The sequence below is a fragment of the Rhagoletis pomonella genome, unplaced genomic scaffold (assembly GCF_013731165.1).
Source record: "Rhagoletis pomonella isolate Grant_MI unplaced genomic scaffold, Rhpom_1.0 Rhpom_scaffold_00008, whole genome shotgun sequence".
NCBI classification, from domain to species: Eukaryota; Metazoa; Arthropoda; class Insecta; order Diptera; family Tephritidae; genus Rhagoletis; species Rhagoletis pomonella.
The window spans coordinates 3,516,123-3,532,446 of NW_023458562.1; the positions used below are offsets into that span (position 1 = coordinate 3,516,123).

Consider the following 16,324-nt stretch of genomic DNA (forward strand, 5'->3'; position numbering starts at 1 on the left):
CTTTGAATTGAAATCCTAGCTGCTCCTGTTTTAAAGATATCAACATTTTACATAGTTATGATAGGACCGACTTTTGCGAAAGAGAAAAACATCCTTGTGCATTAAATATTCAACAATGCATGTGTGAGTAAATGTGTGTATACATATTATGTGAAAATATAAGTTTATGTAAGTTTTTAGCCGTTTCCAAGGCGCACCACGTAGAGGCAACCTACTTTGTTCTTTTTTTGGTTTTATTTTTTTAAATTTTTTTCTTGCTTTATTTTTTTATATTTGTTTTTTGTTTCCTTTTATTTTTTTTGTTGGCTTACCATATAATATAGTCACACATTTTAGTATTTAAATATTTTATTATTTATTTAAGTTTTTATATATGCTGGAATGAAAATGTCATTACAGTTTTCTTCAGGCGACTCACAAAAGTTGGTTTATCAATCATATTTATTTTGAATCTATCCCAGAATTTAATGAATTCCCTATGAACTGACTTCCCGGCCTGCTCGGACCATAATCCTAAACCATCGTTATTCAAGAATGAAATAGATTGCTTTAAATGTTTAAGGATAAAATGGATTTTGACAGTTTAAGAAATTCCAGTACTTTTCAAAGCTGTGCGGAGTTCGTTAAGATTTTTATCAAAATTACTAAGATCCGCTTGTTTTGCGGAAAACCATGTATTCACGATTTTGCTCATGGCTTTGAACGAGGCAATATATTTGGTATTGTTTTTACTGAGAGTTTCTTCCATACAAACTATAGGGTCATTCCTTATCTTTTTGGACTAAAATCTGAAAAGTGTCAAAATGCCAGAGCGTAAGCAAAATGCGCTCACTAAAAGAGAGTAACAGGAAAAGTAAAGGAACGCAAAAAACCAAATTTTTAGTCCAAAGAATGGCAACAACAAAACTAACGTCAAATAAGAACAGAAATGTATGTACAAAACACATTCACACAAGCACAAGCACAATAAACACTTGCTATATCAATTATTTTTTGCCTCCTTCCAATTTCAATTCATTTCTTTTACTTTTTAGATTATTCTCACTTTTTGCGTATTCTTTAATTTCCGTTAATTTAAATTCAGTTGAGTTTGACACTTTTCAGGATTTTGCCAGAAAAAATTCTTCTGACTAAATCTGACTACTTCGGACTGATGAGAGTCGCTCTCACTTACTGTTGCTCTCTCATTTTTGCTGTCATTTCCGAGTTAAGGAACGCTTTTTGGACTAAATCTGACTACTTCGGACTTTTTCTGACTATTTCTGGGAGATAAGGAACGCGCATTATGTTCGACATTTTTTTGTATGTGGAAGACACTGTCAGCAAAAAATAAATAATTGCAAAAAATCAACGAAATTTTCTGGTAACTTCAGACTTGCACTTTACTAATTGGCTCAAAAGCTACATTTTAAACTTTCTAAAAGATCTGATTAGAAATTGTGATCAGATGAAAGTGTCTCCGAGCCAATAATTTTGTACGGCACGGTACTTATAAGTAATCTAGGTTTCACCAAAAAAAAAAAATAAATACAAGGTAATATTAAAATATCAGTCATTTGTTTCGTTGCTGTGAGCTTGTTTCAAAACTTCTGGCTTTTGCTATAATTGTAAAACTCTGTGCATGTCATTTTAACGTATTTAGGTACATACTTATATTAATCATCAACTATTGCTTATGCAAAACGTGCTACATTAAAAAAAAAAAATCGCATATGAAAGAGCACCAACCCAACTCGTAATAATTTAAGTATACAAATTTTAGTATTTAGTATAGAAATATTCAATTGAAATACGCCAATATTAAAATGAAGCGCTTTGCACTTAACGGATGCTTTTTCATAATTAAGTAAAAAAAAAAATTTATTTAAATTCCATGCTGTCTGTAATGGGATTTGAACCCTGACGCTCTGGAAATTAGCAAATTGTGGCAAGCATCTTCGTGCACTCAGCTACAGCCAGACATGTAAATGTGCATTCAAATGTTCAGTTTGATTCAACACCACGTGTGCGTGGTATGAAAGTATTGTTTTTAAGTACGAACATTTCAAAACGATAATCAAATAAAAAATATTCATGTTTACTATGCGTTATTTCCCCCAGTAAATTCATAAAATTTTTCTTAATATTACAACGTGTTTTTTCTCTCAGCGTAGTCATTTTTAAGCAAAATTTGTGCAATCAAATCGAAAACCGGGACACTTAAATGAAACCCGGGACATTTTAAGGTTGGACTGGGACACCGGGACAAATAGTCTAAAACCGGGACATGTCCGGGAAAACCGGGACGTCTGGCAGCCCTACACACAAAGCGCATACTTTCATGCGATTTTCTTTATGATCGCATTTGTGTTCTGGATGTACAATAGTCATTATTTCCTGACAGAAGAGTACATAAATACCAAAATAAATCTCATACAAGCTTTGAATTTATTTACTTATTATGAGGAGTACCGTTGGCCTAAGTTAGAGCATTTTTATTTGTGCGACTTGCCTGCGCTACTTGCTTATAGCAACAAACCTTTAATAAAAAATTACTACCGTATTATATAGCATACAATATTGTATACATACATACATATATTGCGATATTGAAAGTGTTTGTAATGAGAAAGTTCACGCTACAGAAAAAGGTAATTGTGGTGTTTTATCTAAGTTGTATACCGGTAGCGCCCAATAAATCTCGATCAATTATTCTTTCGGTAGGAAAAAATGAAAATGTTTCACATTGATTTGATCCGTTTTAGTGAGTTAAAAAAGGGGAACAGATTTGTATGAGATTTCTTTTCGTATAAATATGCTCTAATTATCGAGAAGTACGCCTTCTTCTTTTGCAAATATATCCTATCAGAAGTATATAAAATGTGGATATCTTTAAAACAGGAGCAGCTAGGATTTCAATTTAAGCGGATTCTTAACCTTAAGATATCAACAAATACAACCCTGCTTTCAGATTTTGTCGACATTTTTATGCAACCTATCTTCGCTTCCTGCCCACCGTGTAGTGATGTGAACGTACTTCTAAGGCCTTTGCAATTTTATGATGCTGCGTTATTTTAACCGATTTGAAACTTAATTGACACTTTGGAAAAGTTATTCGATGAAACTTTCCATAAAAAGGCACACAATAAAACTTCGCCATCTTAAAATTATAAAATATGAAAATTCATAAAAACTGGCTTCAATTTCGTAACTTTTCGGTCCAACCCGGAACTCCTAAGAGTTATCTGAAAGCTTCGAAAATAATTTCATATTTATTTTTATACCCAACCTCATATTTTGCCGTGCGAAAACTTTTGGTTTTCAAAAATCGGTTTATTAAGGCCACTATAATAGAGTGGCCTTGTTGTTGTATGAAAAATTTTAAATGTATGAATCCAAAAGTTTTCGCACAGTATAATGTGAGGTTGGGGATATAAATAAATACGTAATTAGTTTAAAAGCCTTCAGGGGATTCCTAGAGGTTCCGGGTTGAGCTTTTTCGACCAAAAATGTCGAAATTACACCAATTTCTTTTATTTTGCATTTCTTTTTTTTTAAGTATATATTAGAAAAATTCTACATTATGCTTCATACATAATTCATAAAATGAATGAAATGAAATTACCTTTCCAGCAAGCTTTTGAAGTATTAAATCGGTTAAAAAAGCACAACACTATTCAACTTTAAAAAAGAGTAAAATTTAAAAATTTAAAAATCAGTTTTCGATTTCTCATGAGACGTTATATATGAACATGTATGTACGTTGGGGTGGCCCAAAATAAAGTAAAGTAAGAATTTTAATGCCGCCACCCCCCTAGGATTGTTAAATACCGAAAAATGTACCCCTATTTTTGTACCCGAGCGCACTTGTGCACAAGGGTATTATAACTTTGTTCACATAACGGTTGTTTGTAACAGGCAAAACGAATCGAGATAGATATAGGCAAATGTATACATAAATGATCAGAATGAAAAGAGAAATCGATTAAGCGGTGACTGTCTGTCCGTTCGTCTGTCCGTCCGTCTGTGCACACGATAACTCGAGTAAAAATTAAGATATCTTAACGAAACTTGGTACGTGTACTTCTTTCGGGCGTAGGACGGATAGTATTGAAAATGGGCAAAATCGGACAATAACGCCTACCTCCCATATAACGGTAATTTCCAGAAATACAAAAACTGCGATATTTTAGGAACTACTGAAGATAATTCACTCAAAATTGATATTTATAATAAATTTTTGACGAAAAATAAGAATATTAACATTTTTTTGAAAATGGGCGTATGGTTACAAGTGTATATGTTGGTAACCGCTGCATCAATTTATTCCAAACTTGGCACAGTTGTTGGCCCTGGTACAGCATACCAAATGGCCGAAAATTTTTATAATCGGACAATAACCACGCCCACATCCCATATAACGGTAATTTCGAGAAATACGAAATCCTCGATAAATCAGTAAATATTAAAGCTAATTTATTCAAAATGATGGTTGCAACAATTCTTTGCCAGGAAATACGTTTATGATAAAATTTTGGAAAATGGGCGTGGCACCGCCCACTTATGATCACGTATATTTATCTCGCTAACCGTTCTAGCAATTTGTACCAAACTCGGTATGGTTATTGTGCTTGCCACATAAAAGTAAACCATTGAAAATTGTTGAAATCGGACTAAAATTACGGCCGCTTTTCATATAACGGTAAATTTCAGAAATGCTTGAAATTTCAATATTTTGAAATTTAAGGACGCTAGTTTACTTAAAATTTATACACGCCGGCTTATCATGTAGCGGTAGCTTTCGGAAAGGTGGAAAACATATATTTAATACTTGCGCCGGGTATTTAATGTTCGGCTCCGCCCGAACTTAGACTTTCTTACTTGTTTATTTTGACATAAAAAAATATTTAGAGAGTGCTCAAGGCGCTAAACTTTTTCCATGTATGTATTTTATACTGGGAAAAAAACAAGTTTTCGTAGAAACGGTAAAGAGTTCTTGAAAAATAAATATTTTTCGATCGATCCAATTGTTTATGTAACCATTCGATCTTCGATCGAAAAATATTGATTTTCAAAAATTCTATACCATTTCTATGAAAAGTTGTTATTTCCCCATACAAAATACATGGAATACTTTGAGCACTCTCTAAATATTTTCTGTTTTCAAAATGAAAAATAGGGGTATAACTTTTTTCGGTATAGAACAATCCTAGGAGGTGGCGGCATTAAAATTCCGACCTTACCTTTTTTGGAACACCCTAATGTACGCACGTATTTATGTTTGTCTCCATTTTTATTTTAAATATTTTGTGTCATAAGATATGATTTTTTGTGTGATGGATACTTTTGCCTGTAGTTTTCTACAACTTGGAGTAGATAGTGCTTGTCCCCCTCGTCGTACGTCAAAGCACGGTTAAAATCTTTGATTAATTTCACCGCTCTTTCCGCAGGATCATTTACAACGGTCAAATTTTACCAAATGCGTTTTCCTGCGCAATAACCTTTTCTATTTGGCCAAGTTGACGGATCAAATTGTAATAAATCAATATCGATTTGCAAGCGAGAAAAAAATCGTTTTGTGCGCGGTGTGACAAAATCACTTATACCCCTATTCGCGAATCTGTTCGACTGTTACAGTTAAACGTTTTGGAACTACAATTTCTTCGTGCTCTTCATCTAAACTACCAAGAGCTTGAACCATTTTTCGTTTCAATGCAAAGGAAATTTTCCCATCGAAAAATCCAAGTGCAATCGCCTCTTCTGACAAATACCATATGTGGTTTCTAATTTTACATAATAAAGCGTTCGAAACTTCTTCGTCGAAATATACGACCGCGTCTTGAATTAATTGTAAATCTAGTCGCGGTGCATTCACAGCATACATCTGAACCAATAATAAATAAAGGTGCGCGTCAAAAAAAATGGAAATGTTTCGAACGCTTTTCATTTCCAAAGCAGTAATTTCAAATTGCTCGCGCAACAAAAAAATTTTATAACAATAAATATCTTTAGACATGAATCTTGCGTGCGTCGTTGCTCCAGGTAAACGTATCTGTGTGAAATTTGGAACGTCTTCACCAATAAAAAGCAGCGATAGCTGTAACACCTCCTTATAATCCCCTCGCGCGTACTCCAATTTTAATGCATCCAGACAAAAATTCTTATGTATCTCTATTCCGGCTGCTGACAATGTTGTTCTTACTTCTTCGTCCACTATTCCACTTTTAAAATTGTGGATGTTCATAGTTTTCCAGTTTTTTAGAAGTGGTTGAAAAGGGGAACTTCTGATGCCGATGTTTTCCCGAAGTTCAACTCAAATACAGCTTTAACCAGCAATTCGCTGATATGATGACGGCATGGGAGAAAAAGTAAATCACGACCCAATTTTACTTCAAGTAACCGCCAGTACTTGTCGATGTCGTATCAAAAGCAACGATTTCAACCAAAGTATCCATTTTCCACTTGCATAAGAAGCTTTCAACAGCTACAGCAATATTCTCACCGCGAGATTCTTCAAGTTTTGCATTGCCGAGCAGTTTTTTCCACGTTTTCTGCAGTTATAACAATAGCTAGTCGATCTACCTTATCTTTGCGCTTCATTTCAGGGAGCATCTTACCGTCCCAATAATAATAATAATAGATAGGCGCTTACACATATGTTAGTGTCTGACCGTCCCAATGCAAGACGAATATATCAGGAATCTATGTGGATATTAAATTAAGATTATTAAGCATAGTATGCTAATATGTATATTAAATGTTTCATTCGCAAATTTTGCATTTAATATTAACCCGAAATTCATCGATGATCTGCTGAGCTTGTCTTCGACGATAATCCTTTCGCGTTGTGCTGTTGAGAACGAAATCTTCTGCTTTGATATCCTTAATATCAGGTTTAATTTCATGCAATTTTCCCAATACAGCCGCAAGTGTTGCGGATGTCAAATGCAGTGCTGCGCGATCACTGATACGGCATTTATCCATGCTGGCTAGCCTACGATCATCTACGAAATTAATTTTTCTGCGAAATCGAGCACTGCGTTGTCGTATGTGCAAATCAACGTCGGAAAGGGAATAGCCCATTTCTTCAACTTCGGATTCACTATCTCTACAAATCGCTGTTACTGACGTAGATGCACCTACATACAAATGTTAAACAGAAATTGCAATAATGTGCAAGTCGTCTAGATATTTTCTTTTGCGATTTTCTTCCGCTAGTCTCTTTGTTTCGCGTTTCTGTTTTCGTTTCAGTGAGCCATCAATGCCACACATACTTCCAGGTCGACCCCTTTGCCTTTGCAGTATAAGGAAATCTTTGTCTTCCTGAATTTTCATTGAGTTCAGTGCATCCGCTGCCGCATTGTCAAAAATGAAGTTTTCTATTTTTTCACAGAACTTTTCTTCATCTCTGCGATATTTTCATAATGGCCATATTTGTTTTTTGAACAAATTCTGCCACTCTCCATAAAGTTTATAAAATTTTTTCACACAGTTGGTGGCGGTCATCGTAGGAATGTTTGCTTTTTGATAAAAATCAATGGTAGCGTCAATTGTATTTTTTACACCGACTTTCACCGAATTTTTTTCCACTCGCGTTTTGTAAAAAAATAATTGCAGAACTTGTTTCATGCTCGGCAACTTTTCGCCTTTGAGTTCACTTTCACATTTTCCAACTAAAAAAATTGTATAGTCATCGGATCGGAATTGTTTTCTGGATGAGCTTGACGATGTTGAAGCCATTTACCGATTAAAACTCACTTTGTTTTGTAAATGTCTGTCTTAATTACGTTCAAATTGGCCCCATTTAACTTGTTAAATGAAAAAGAACTTTTTTTAAAACACAATCGTCCACATTGAACATTTGGAGTTAACTTTGACGGTTGTTTGATTTCAAATAAAAATTTTAAAAAATATTCAAAATCAAGTTTTTGTGTTTCAATTTGTTTTGTCATTGTGCTTATATACAAGTGACAAATGTTCTTCTTCTGCCTGGAAACCGTCTGGAAAATACATAGAAATATCCGGTCAAAACGTAGAAGTAACCTGTCAAAATGTTAGACAGGGTGTTTAAAGGGATGTAGAAAAAGACTAAAGTTATTGAAATAGCCTTAAAAATTGGCCAAATATGCATTGCATTAAATGAATTCCTATGTTTATATAGCAGTTTAATATATTAAAGCATTTTGGTCAATGACTCCTAAACTGAATAGAACTTTTCTTGCTGGTTTTGTCAGAGTCCGTTTTTACTTGTAAGTGTGCACAATGATACGGATTACTTAGAAACTTCAAAATATTTAGTTCGTATGCACTATTTATCTCTGCGTACTATGAGATCTAATGGGAAATAACTAATTACCGCCTTGATTTCTTTTTTGGCGAGCAGACATGTATACAATTTTGATATTTTTATTTTATTATATTTTTATTATTTTTTTATATTTTTTGAACGTTGGCGTGTCAAAGGAAAGCTTTTGGCTCTTTCTGATTAGCGGAAGCAGAAAGCTGAAATGATTTAACTGGTTCAATTTTCCAACAACAATTGTATGCGATTTAACTTGTTTATAAACACGTTTTGTTCATTTAACTGGTTCAAGCCCATTTAACATGTTTAACTCGTCAATTTGAACGTAGTATAAGTTCACTTTCATTTTTGTAAAAAAAATGCCGTTCACGCTAGAGGTAAACGCCGCCGAGCCACGCCGCCGATTTTTGTCATTCCTCACGCGCCGCCGCCGAGTTACGAAAATATCGGCGGCGGCGGCGTTCGGCGCCTAAGGAATTTCGTACAAAATTTGCATGATGTATGTACATTGAAATACATCATTTGAAGGAACTAAATACTACTCGTTTAAAAACAGAATTTTACGAAATGAACATTACTTTTTTAAAGCAGTTTTTTTGCATAATTTGGGCCACTGGACAAGAATATGATCTCCTTTATTTTTCCAAAAAGAGCGCAACTCAGGAAAAACATAGGTAACATATTTTTCGATCGAAAGCGTTTATTACAGTTAAAGGAGGGCCGAATATTGGTAATCTAACGATTTTTTTTCCGCAGTAGACAACTCTTTCCAATACTGCAACAACAAGAAAGTTATAACACATCAAAAACTTTAACGCCAATATCTCAGAAAGCAGTTTTAAGAGAAGCAGTTCATGTTCATCTAACTCATTCCATCTAACTCCTCAATTATTAGAGATAAAACAAAGACAAGTTGATTTTCCAGAGTATTTTTTTTTTAATCTTAAACAGACTTTCAATAAAGAGCCAACACTTTTTTTGTAAGTTATTTTATTCTGGGGTCCCACATATGTATACTGTGTGAAAATTACGTTAGCATTCCTTAGTGGTGGTCAAACCCCGTGAAGGTTTTGCTCCCTCGCATCGCAACGTTTTCTACAAAGGGTTAAAGTTCCCCCTTTTTGGTAAAAATTAGTATTATTTTTCATTACATTCGGTTCTCCTTAGAAAAATTTGACGCTTAATATATTAGTGGAAATTTTAACCATCTATAAGCCATTTTTTTAAACAGTGAGTCAAAAAGACCCGTTCTGGTTCGAGTTGATGGGTTAAACTTTTGGAAAAAAGTAGACCAACCTTGTTTTCAATATGTAATCCGCAAAAAATCGTAAGAACTCGGTAATTTAACATAACGGTTGATAAGATTATTGCAAAAATTTATTGATAGCGACATAAATTATCCCAATAACTTGACTTTTAAAATTTTTTATTTCTTTATATTTAAATAGTACATACGGATCTGTCCTGCAGAAAAAAATTATAAATTGATAAAAAATAACCCAGTTGTAGTTAGCTTTTTTTGCGGGATTATTATAAAATAAATAACTTGTAGTTAGCTACAAAAAACTAGCTTGAAACTACTTGACAAGTAATGCAGGAGTAATGAAGGAGATTGTTTTCTTTAAACGCGCTTGGACAAACGCGTTGAGGACAAATCAAAGGAAGATCGAAATTCATATTATCATTTTGAAGTTATGTCTGACGAAGTTCGAATATGGGACCACCTACAGCAGAATATGAAAACAAATATAAAATGTAAATAAAAACAAAACAAAAAATTTTGTTTTTCCTATTGATATTTTATGTCGAAAAGTAGTTAATTACAAGTTAGTTACATTGCAGAGGTAAACCAGCCTTGACTATTTCGCGGCCATCGCCATAGAAATATAACGGGTGATTTTTTTGAGGTTAGGATTTTCATGCATTAGTATTTGACAGATCACGTGGGATTTCAGACATGGTGTCAAAGAGAAAGATGCTCAGTATGCTTTGAAATTTCATCATGAATAGACTTACTAACGAGCAACGCTTCGAATTTTTCAGTGAATGGGCCCTAGAAAAGTTGGCAGAAAATCCGCTTTTTTATCGACAAATTTTGTTCAGCGATGAGGCTCATTTCTGGTTGAATGGCTTCGTAAATAAGCAAAATTGCCGCATTTGGAGTGAAGAGCAACCAGAAGCCGTTCAAGAACTGCCCATGCATCCCGAAAAATGCACTGTTTGGTGTGGTTTGTACGCTGGTGGAATCATTGGACCGTATTTTTTCAAAGATGCTGTTGGACGCAACGTTACGGTGAATGGCGATCGCTATCGTTCGATGCTAACAAACTTTTTGTTGCCAAAAATGGAAGAACTGAACTTGGTTGACATGTGGTTTCAACAAGATGGCGCTACATGCCACACAGCTCGCGATTCTATGGCCATTTTGAGGGAAAACTTCGGAGAACAATTCATCTCAAGAAATGGACCGGTAAGTTGGCCACCAAGATCATGCGATTTGACGCCTTTAGACTATTTTTTTGTGGGGCTACGTCAAGTCTAAAGTCTACAGAAATAAGCCAGCAACTATTCCAGCTTTGGAAGACAACATTTCCGAAGAAATTCGGGCTATTCCGGCCGAAATGCTCGAAAAAGTTGCCCAAAATTGGACTTTCCGAATGGACCACCTAAGACGCAGCCGCGGTCAACATTTAAATGAAATTATCTTCAAAAAGTAAATGTCATGGACCAATCTAACGTTTCAAATAAAGAAGAAAAAAAAGTTATCAAGCTCTTAAAAAATCACCCGTTAGTTAGCTTTCGTCAAAGAAAATATACAGATAATAAGTGACTTTTAGCTCCTTCCTAATCAACTTAAAGTTAGCTTATAGTTAGATGCATTTCCTGCAGGGTGTAGAGAACATACAGAGCCATGTGTGGATGTATGTATATACCTCAGACCTTCTTCTGTTCGCCCATCCATCAGCGCCAGGTACTCAACATTTTAATTCAAGTAGGAAGTAACGTAATTTAAATTTAAAACTAGTTCAATGAATGAATTAAATAGAATTATAATCCGAATTGACATGGTGACGAGATGACATGATAAGATTAGTATCCGCATGGCTCTTTGGAATCTACCTTAAGGGCAGTAGCGCCGTCGCCGCCGTGCCGATTCTTTTTGAAGTTGACCACGCCGCCGCCGCAAGGCGTCTCGGCGTAAACCTCTAGTTCACGCTCTTTGTTGCACTTTTGACTTTTCACTAAAGCTCTGAACACATCGAAAACGGCATCACCACACGACACGACATTAAGGTTTTAGCTACATAATCTACACGCCTTGTCAACGGCGACATGATTTTTTTTGAACGCGGCAGCGACACATGAATTGGTTTGAGTTTGACATAAAAGAAGAGGAAGAAACTTATCTGTCGCTAGAAAAATAAAAAATAGGTCCAATCTGGCCACAGCTACATTTTTGGCTAGTCGCAGTGTTGCCGTCTCGTCGCCAAAATAATTGTCTACATAAGAGCACGCGTTAAAATAATTTGACAGCTGTGGTCCGTAGCCCGTCGTTTCCAGCTTCACATCGGATTATAGGATTGCCGCTGCGTGAAATTAGTTATGTGTGTTTTCCGTACTTCTAAGGCCTTTGCAATTTTATGGCGCTGTGTTATTTTAACCGACTTGAGACTTAATTGACACTTTGGAAAAGTTATTCCATGAAACTTTCGATAAAAAGGCACACAATAAAATTTCGCCATCTTGAAATTGTAAAATATGAAAATTCATAAAAACTGGCCTCAATTTCGTCACTTTCGGTCCAACCAGGAACCCCTAAGAGTCATCTGAAGGCTTTGAAAATAGTTACATATTTATTTCTAAGCCCAACCTCATATATTTCCGTGCGAGAACCATTGGTTTTCGGAAATCGGTGCATTAAGGCCACTCTAATACATGTGCATGTAAATACACATTTATGTGCTCATATAATTAATGCTCATAATTAGTAGAACCCAAATACCAACAATCAAAAGCTCTATGAAAATATTTAAGTACTTGCAAGCACAGTACGCTATTGCGGATATTGTACAGTCGATGTAATTGTCGCTTGCAAAGCAAATACTAGTCTTGCTATTGATCGGTTTCTTACTTACGCATACTCCACCGGTTTGTGTTTGCCCGCACTCAAAAAGTGAATGGAGAGATAGAGTAAGTAATTGTACTGCTAACACATGTCTTTTTGGGCGACTCAAATGTATCCGTGCGGAGCATAATTAGCCAATATTGGCCATTTAAGTGCAGATTAAATGTATGATCTGAAAATGAATATTTGAACTTAATCAACAACATCTACTTAAATAGGCCAAACTGCAAAACAAGAATTGCAAGCCAAAGCTAAGAACAGGCCAAGAACAAGAGAATGATAGAATGTCGAGAAACGTCAAATGGAATGTTCGATAACTTTCAATTAAAATAGTACAGAATTGCGATGAGAGCGAACGCAGATATATAAATACGTTGTTACAGCGTAAAAAAGTTCGGTTCCAAAAGAAAGTTGCGACTACAGAGATCGATTGTAGTAACGAGTATTGGAATTACAGAATTGTCTTAACAGGTATTGTAAAGGGTTTGTTGTGTAATAAAGTTATTTGTACTGTAATTTGTGCGTTTATTAAACAATCCAGTTAAACGAACTTGAATGATTCAAGAATTAAGCAAATAATTCAAGAATAAGGCCAGTATGCAGCTCTGAAGAAAACGGTTTTATACATTTTTTTTTTGTGAAAGAGTGAGGCAACAGGCTGTGAAGTTCAGATGTCAAAATGCCTTGGACATACACACGAAATAATGGCAATTTTTTTCTTGACTGTTTTCTTCAGAGCTGCATACTGGCCTATAATCATAACGATATGTACACATCGTTACCTTATCTAATATAGAAACAATCCAAAATTTTGTTTGTATTTACATTAAGCTAATTTCAAATTAATTGATGCAAACATACATATTTTCGGAGTAATTTTAAAAACTTACGCGAATTCAGCAAAGTATTTAGTTATTTAATAATTTATACTTATTATTTAATATTTTTACATTTTGCATATAATAAAATTTTTATTTGCAGATGATGTCGGCCATAAAAAACTGGAGACGTCGCATATTCGCGTTTTGCTAGAATGGCGGAATTAGAAGAACAAAAACACGAAGCTGCTCAACTCAAACAAAAAATCAGTGTCGATCGCTCCGGAGGAGGATTATAAAGCACACACATATAATTTGGTTGCACTTTTATGAAAAATTAAGAGATCTATTTATTATTTAATTGTTAATCAAGAGAAATGTTTACTTTTAAATATACTTACATATGTTTGTATACATATATATGTATACACATGTCTATTTCTTAACGAAAAAATTAAAATGTTCAAGAACTTTATTATGACATAATAGATACGAACTAGCCGAAATTTTAAATCTGAATCAAAAAAGCCAAACTTATCATCTTGATGATAGATGTTCACTAAAACTAAAACTCTTGGATTTCTTCGCTAGCTAATCAGTGCTGCCGTTTTTTAGCTTTTAAAGTTACTATTAAAAATTTTTGGGGAGTATGCCCCAAATGTTTGTATACATCTTTATACTTAAGGCCACTTAAAGGCTTACAAGAAATATAAATATTTTACCGGGGTTTAGTTTTGGCTTAATAGCAATCATTATGGAAGAATATAAGTGAGATATCTTCGGGTTGACAGGGTATTCAATATGGCGCTGACAGTGCGAACAATATGGCAGGGTTACGAGGTGCGCGATGTTTCGAATTCGTTTGGCATATCTGCATTTACTCTGCTCTGGTACGAATTTAACCTGCTGCAGTAGCCAGGCTATTGTGGTCCAAGTCTCCCGAGGCAGACGCAGCTCTGTCTCGTCCACGTCTGGTGGTTGTGTACCTTGAACGGCATTTACAAGTTGAGAGTCTATATAACTGTGGATGCCGTTTAAATCCTATCGGCATGCTGTCGGGTCCAGAGGTTGTTTTATAACATCAGAAGGCATCCTGTCGCTGTCCTGAGTGCTGTGTTTTGGTAGGTCCGTAATTTCATTCACTGCGTTCTACTAGTCCCCGGCGACCACACATGCGCTGCATAGTTCAGAACAACGTTTCTTTGTTTTAGCCCCAGGTGCCGCTGGCTAGCGACTTGAGGTCCTTGTTGCGGCTTTGTACTTTATTGACAATTGCGGTTGTATGGGCCGAGAAGGAGAGCAGGCTGTCGAAGGTTACTCCGAGTATTCACCGTCGGAATTGGTTCGTCTCGTTGTGAATACCAGGTTGCAGTCTGACTCCCTTCGTCCAAGTCGTGAATACTGTTTCTGAGGATTTTGTAGGGGAGAGGGTAAGGCTCCGCGCAGTGAAGAAGCACAAGTGATCAATTCCATTTCCAGACGCCATTATCGAGAAATCTTCAGCATAAGAGCAAATCGAGACATCCTCTGGTGGTTGAGGGAGCTTAAAAATGTGTAAGTCAAACAGTAGTGGGGAAAGAACATCACCCTGTGGGACCCCCTCTTTATTTTCCTGGGTTTGCTCGATTTGTCTGCAAAAATTACTGACGAGTGTCGACCACTTAGATAGTTCCCTGACCACCGTTTGAGTCCCTGTGGGAGAGGGGAGGCCTCTATGTCTTCTAGTAGCGTGGATTGACTGACGGTGTCAGACGCCTTGGAAAGGTACAACTCTACTAGAATCGTTCTCCCCAAGAGGCGGTTTCGGTCAAAGCTACGAGTTATCTGGAACCCATGTTGATGCCTCACTGGGGTCCGGTGGTTTGTGTAGTCTGGGAGTAGAAGGGCCTCTAGTGTATTCGCTGCCGGGGAAAGGAGAGTAATCGGACGATGGGACTCTCCTTTGTTAGACGGTTTCCTCGGTTTAAGCATTGGGACCATTCTCCCCATTTTTTCAGGTGTCTGGAATGATGAGAGTGGCCATAGACAAGTTGAGGACCTTGGTTAAATAATCTACTCACGCAGAACCCAAATTTTTTAGCATTAGCATGCAAATTCCGTCGGGGCCCAATGGCTTTGGAGGCGTTCGCCTTCCCGATGGCTACGCCGCTGGTGAAAACAAGAGGCGTACTGGGTGTTAGCAGTTTGTGCAGCCTTCTAGTCACTCGATGCTTGGCTTTGTCCGGCGGAGGATGCAGGGTGAGCTATCGGTTTAAATAGGTCGTGCATGGCTCCGGATCCGACTAGGCGTGGTCGTCATGCTTTGTCGGATTGGACAGTCACCTCACGGCTGACCATAGTTTGCTCACACCAGGGGCGAAGTTACAGGTCTTCAGATGCTCTTCCTTCTTCTTTCGCTTATGTACGTTCACTAGTTGCAGAATCTCGGCGTTGAGATCCCTGATACGGGCATTCCCGGGATCAGCCTGATGAAGGTTGTCATGCTCATCGGCTAATTCAGAAATTTCATACTGGGGTCCTAAATGATTCCGGCTGGGATGAAGCGTGCTGCAGTAGCAGTGATAACCCTGCGGAATTTACGCTCACCTACGTGAAAGTCGGTTGGTGGGGATAGGGCATTGAAGGTGCTTTCAGTAACATCCGCAAAGTCGTTCCAATCAGCTTTAGAGAAGTTGACATAGGTTCGGTAATCCGCGGAAGCAAAGTCGGCATATTTTTCAATCGAGATGATTATGGGCGGATGGTCTGATGCCAAAGTCAGAAAGGTTACCACATTATGCTGTTTATCAGACCAGCGCTTGCGATTGTTATGTCACGCGAGCTACTGCACCTCTTCAGGGTGATATCCCACCTATAGGGAGCACCTATTTCAGGTTGATATCCTACAGGGTAGCTGGTGAAGGGGGTATACATACGTTAAATATTTCGAGCTCGACATCGCCTGACCCGATAGCAATACCCTGCTATTCTAGGATGGTAATCCTGGAACGCTAGGCCACCACCAATATCTCGGTCGCGATCTCGGTGGTGCACGTTGAATCCGGCGCAATGGAACTGTGTTGAATTGCCATGCAACTTCGTATCTTGGACCGCAGCTAT

The 16,324-nt window shown here is 36.7% G+C and overlaps 1 protein-coding gene across 2 annotated transcripts in view; it reads left to right on the forward strand.

The window, feature by feature from the left end:
- LOC118744116 (glycerol-3-phosphate dehydrogenase, mitochondrial) overlaps window positions 1–13,648 on the forward strand; it is a 296,154-nt gene extending 282,506 nt beyond the window's left edge. For both annotated transcript variants that reach the window (XM_036476846.1, XM_036476848.1), the window contains one exon: window positions 13,389–13,648. In XM_036476846.1, the coding sequence (XP_036332739.1) occupies window positions 13,389–13,439 (51 nt within the window). In that variant the 3' untranslated portion in view covers window positions 13,440–13,648. The remainder of the gene's footprint in view (window positions 1–13,388) is intronic.
- The last annotated feature ends 2,676 nt before the right edge of the window (window positions 13,649–16,324 follow it).